The sequence below is a fragment of the Centruroides sculpturatus genome, unplaced genomic scaffold (assembly GCF_000671375.1).
Source record: "Centruroides sculpturatus isolate CEXI.00-Female unplaced genomic scaffold, Cexi_2.0 scaffold1951, whole genome shotgun sequence".
In the NCBI taxonomy this organism is placed as follows: Eukaryota; Metazoa; Arthropoda; class Arachnida; order Scorpiones; family Buthidae; genus Centruroides; species Centruroides sculpturatus.
Window position 1 is genome coordinate 91,385 of NW_019386191.1, and position 5,644 is coordinate 97,028.

Sequence of the window (5,644 nt, forward strand, 5' to 3'; positions counted from 1 at the left end):
GACGAAAACAAGCATTAGCAATGACGAAAGTTTTCTGATGACTTATTTTTCTGCGAAAACTTCGTTGAACTTCGGAGACATCATTAATATAAATAATTTTTATCGCCGTTGAATAAGAAATGTTTCTTTCACAAGAAATGTATAAAATTACACTTAAATTACAAATGTATTAGACTTACGGTAGCTAATTTACATACTGTACAAATGATAGTTAGCGTAAAATCTCCGTAGCGTAACACCACGCGGCGGAAAAAATATATATAATCATAATAAAGTTACAATAAATTAAGTTAATATATATTTATATATACAGTACCTAATTTATATATAATTAATATATAATTATATGTACAGTACCTAATTTATATATAATTTATATAATACTGTCCAAACGATAGAAATCTCTCCGTAGTTGGCGCTACAGACGGCGGGAAAGTAGTTCAGCTGCCCGATGACGTTTGAGGTAATTATAGGGGGTTTTTTACTGTTTTTTACGGATACCGGTCACAATTTTTTCGTAGTTTTATAGGAATCGTAATTATAGGGACCGTAATTATAGGGGGGTCGACTGTATACAATAATTTCATTTATAAGTACATGTAAATGATCTTGTATATTTCACATGTATAGTACACAAAAATTATTTATAAACAATTATTTTATCATATCTGTTTTATTTTCCTGAAAAAAATTAAGGAGCCCAAAAATGAAACCTTGCACTGGGCAAATGAAAAGCTAGTTATGACATTGATTAAGAGTTTACATTCTAAAACAACATTTTCTTTAAAATTGTCTGAATTTGTTGATAAAATTGTCTGAATTTGTTGATAAACAACATTTTCTTTAAAATTGTCTGAATTGTCTGAATTTGTATATTATACAATCTCAAAATAATTTTTGAGATTGTATAATATACACATTTTTTTTTCTATTGCAAAAAAAAAATTTTTTTGTATCACTTTAGATTTATTAAATTATAAAACTATGAGAATACTTTTATAAATATAAATCATCATAATTAATTTTTTTTACACTTTCATCATTAAATAGAATCTGAACAGGTAATAAACTAAGAATTACTTACTTTGCTGCCAATAGAAATGTCTTAGCATTAGTATATAAAATGAAGCAAAAATTTGCTCCAAATTTTGGTTCTGTTTTTTCAATAACAACATCTTGAAGAAAAACTTGTTTTTTAACTTTAAATTCCAAACTTGGTGATGCTACACGAACAGTATATAACAACATATCTGAAAACTATAAACAAAATTTATATTGGTATTTGATTTTATCTAAAGCTTGGAGATACTGTATTTCCTCAATTAAATCCCAGAAGTTTATTTTCAAAAAGTATTTATTCCCTTGGGTTTATTTGAAGACCCAGGGTTTTTTCATGGCTAGAATTTATTAAGTTTCGACTTATCACTAATCTTTTTAGTTCTTTTTCTTTACACTTCCAGTTCAAAATAGTTACTTTCGAACATTGATAAAAAATCAAAATGGATTTTGGATTAAAAATAATGGAAATGAGCAATACAAATGAAAACTCCTGAGCCTGTAAGGCAAAACTTCATTTTCTTGGATGATGAAACATTTTTGAATAAGTTTCGACTTATCACTAATCTTTTTAGTTCTTTTTCTTTACACTTCCAGTTCAAAATAGTTACTTTCGAACATTATACCACAAAATATCTTGAATCTTTTTTGTTTTCTTTATTTTTCTTGTTATTTTTATTCATTGAATGTGGATCACAACAGCTAGAAATATGTTTTTCATTGTAAATAAAACTGCCAAATAACAATATACCTTTTGCACTATTTGGCACCAGGGATTTTGGAAAGCACCTAGAAAGGAAATAAACTTTGCTGAATTGTAAAATTTGTACTGTCAAAATGTTATCATCTTTATATTTTAGTTTAAATTATATTTTATATCAATACTATTAACAAAAGCTAAAACAAATAAAAGACACTCTTATATTCAGTTTAACTGTAACTGAAGTCAATTCTACATTGAATGCCAAATTTTTTACACACATTTATTACAATGAAGTATCTGTTCTTTAAAATCAGTAAGAAATCTTAATCTATTAATGTTAATATTTTCAAAGCTCCAATACTTTATCTTCAAATGCTTTCAGAAGCATCTTAGCTTTGGTAACTTTGTAAAATAAATAAGATTTCTAAGTCTGCTAAAAGGTTTATTGTGTATCTGCTGTTTAACTATTAGTAACTTTTTCAGGAATCAATTCAAAATGATTTATTTCATGAACAGCATTCTTAATATATGTTAGAAAACTTTTTATTTTCAGTCACTTTATAAATACATTTCATTACAAAAGAGAACTGAATAATGTTTAAATTTTAAAGTGAATAATTTTGATTTTATATAAAAAAATTTATATACTTTTTATACTGGAAATTAAAAATAAAATGAAATTTAATTGATAAACTTAAAAACTATGATGATTTTTATTTTAAACATAGGTTATTAAATAATACCTTTGATAAATCAACTCCAGTTAATGCTTGTACTGTTGGTGGAAGTTGGCTAACTAATTTGTTTACTTCATGTGTAATACCACCTTCTCCGCCAACCAAGACAATTTCGTCAGTTTTAGCAAGAGGAGCAGCAACTTCAGCTGCAATCTAAACATAATATATGCATAAATATTAATTGCAATACCTGATTTAATATAATTAATCAAATAATCTAATATGATACAAGACATGTTAATAGTCTTTAAATCAAATAGTTTAAATTATTTTTAAAATATTCTAATTCATTATTTTATGAAATTAAACTCTTAATGAAATAAAACAAAAGTTAAAAAATATTTTATATATATAGTATTTACTTGTAGAAAAGGGCTGGCAAAATTACAATTTAATAAAAAGTAAAGACATGGCAAGAAAAATTGGACTTGTATCCAGATGTTTATCTGGATACAAGTCCAATTTTTCTTGCCATGTCTAATCACCAGGAACAACTATTTCCATTGCAAAGACAACCTTTCTTTAGAGGCTATGCCTCTGCACAAATATGTAAAATAGTTTAAAATGTCCACAGGTGACAATCCCAACAGGTGTTTTACTTTTTATTAAATATAGTATTTACATTTCTAAATTTTTTATAGATTATAAATAGTTTCCAAAATATATAGGATACATATTTTTACCTTAGGTAAGGAATCTAATATTAAACTTGTGATAGCTGCATCTCCATACTGTTTATAAGCAGCTGCTTTCATTCTCATTTGCTCAGCTTCTGCTTTACCAACTGCTTCAATTGCATAAGCTTCAGCTCCACCAATCATTTTAATTTTTTCTGCATCAGCTCTTGCAACCTCAACTGTCTGTGTTCTAAAATAAAAATTTGATTACTGTTTATGTTTCACAAAATGTTTGATATATATACACTAATGAAACATGCTTTATCTATCAAAACTGGAAATACTTTTAATTATATTAATAATAGTATGATGATGATTGCTATTACTTTTGCACAATATATTGATGCTTTTGAACAATATTTAAAAATAATAGAACAGATTCATTTTTAAATATTGTTCGGAAGCATCAATTTCTGTTATTCTTCTTCTTTTGATCTACTAAGTAAGCTGCAATATGAATAATTCTCACAATTCTAAAAAAAGGAAGTGTGATCANAAAAAATTGAAATAAAGTGATTAAACAAAAATTATTACAAATATCATAAATAACAAATGCATATATAGAAATATTTTTTGTAGGGGGGAAATGGTCTTCACAATTTGAAATCGATCGAACACACAGTAAAATGCTCGTATACATGCGCACCATCTATCGTAGGATAAATGTGCTATGCCAGAAACCTTTGCGGGAGTGTATTAAAATACTCCCCAAAGCTTCATGGCAATCGGATAAACGGTGTGGTAATGCATGAAGGACAGACACACAGACATACATTCATTTTTATATATATAGATATAAACAGTATTGAGAATTGTGTTATCTAGTAAATTACTGTGACATAACAATAAGTGAAAAAACAAAATAGACTGAAATACAACATGAAAATATTATCATAAATAAAGCTAATTTTTTTACATTTCAATTATTCTACAAGTTGGTCACAAAGTCTGTAGAAAATTAATCAATGTTCCATTTATTGTTTGTTTCAGAAAAAAGAACATGAATAATAGCTGATACAAATAACTACACCATGAAAGAATGTATAATCACTAGTTTATGAATTTATAAAAGGGAAAAAACATAGAAAGCAATGGAAGAGATGTATGCAAACTTCCAACAGAGATTTGGATAAGCGCCTCCTCCCAAACAACTTTTCTAGTTGAGTATAGATTTTTACAATACATAACACAAAGGATAACCAAAGTGGCAGATCCACCACCAGATGTAAAAAATGCAGCAAGGTTGAAAGGTTCAGTGCTGAGATCACCCCTGAAATCAATGCAGAAATATTCTTCAAAACTGAGTATACTCCAAATCACAATGCATAAACTTGCTCTTTGTGGTAAATAAAGTCTTATGCTTTTACCAGAAGTGTTCTTTTTGCTGTCATCCAAATCTCTGCTGAGTCTGTATGCATCTCTTCCATTGATTTCCCTGTTCTTTCCCTTTAATAAACCCAACAACTAGTGATTATACATTCTTTAATGGTATAGTTATAGTGGACCTCCATATAATGCATTAAAGGTCAATATTCATAAAATGTGCTACTAACTTTTTGGTTACTTTGCCATTACACCATACTCATAGTTCATTCATACTCCCCTTTGTATGGGGTTCAATATACTTGTATTAACCATTATTCATGTTCTAAAACTATCTTCTTGAATTACTGGAATTAATCAAACAAATCAGTAACCTTTAAACACTAATAACATAAATTTTATGAAAACTTCAAATGTTTTTGGCCTTATCCAAGGCCTTCTTCAGGTTTATAATGAAACAAATTCCAAAATGGAATGCTTACAACAAACATAAGTTATTCAAAAAATTATTTTTAAAAATTTTGAACAACACATAATGTATCAAANATGTTGTCTCTAATTATTAATTACCTTTTTGTCAAAATCCACAATGTAATTAATTTAAAATTAAGTTAATTTTAGACTGAAAATAATTTACCTTTTGGATATTAAAATTGAGCTATAATTTATTTTATGTTTATATGGTTACACTCTGAAATGTCAAAATAAAAATATTAAATGGTAAAAATATCAAAATTCTAAATGGGCACAAAGTTCTGCCATTTTTATAGAAAATTAATCACATGTTTTGTTTGCTATTTGTTTCAGAACATGAATAACAAATTAATAACCTTTATACACCAGTAACATAAATTTTATGAAAACTTCAAATGTTTTTGGCCTTATCCAAGGCCTTCTTCAGGTTTATAATGAAACAAATTCCAAAATGGAATGCTTACAACAAACATAAGTTATTCAAAAAATTATTTTTAAAAATTTTGAACAACACATAATGTATACAAAAATTTATATGGTAGATAAAATAAAATTCTTAAAAAATGCTTATATATGAGAGGGTTATGCATTTATGATTTTTATTTTATCTACCATATAAATTTTTGTATACATCGTGTTCGAAATTTTTAAAAATAATTTTTTGAATAACTTAT

At 26.7% G+C, this 5,644-nt stretch overlaps 1 protein-coding gene across 1 annotated transcript; it reads right to left on the reverse strand.

Moving 5' to 3' along the window:
- Positions 1 to 1,775: 1,775 nt before the first annotated feature.
- On the reverse strand, positions 1,776 to 3,389 carry LOC111614015 (flotillin-2-like). Its single transcript, XM_023355393.1, has 3 exons — positions 3,180 to 3,389; positions 2,503 to 2,649; positions 1,776 to 1,845 (listed from the first exon to the last, which is right to left on the reverse strand). The coding sequence occupies exons 1-3, from the start codon at positions 3,315 to 3,317 to the stop codon at positions 1,816 to 1,818; spliced, it is 315 nt and encodes a 104-aa protein (XP_023211161.1). The 5' UTR covers positions 3,318 to 3,389; the 3' UTR covers positions 1,776 to 1,815.
- Positions 3,390 to 5,644: the final 2,255 nt, after the last annotated feature.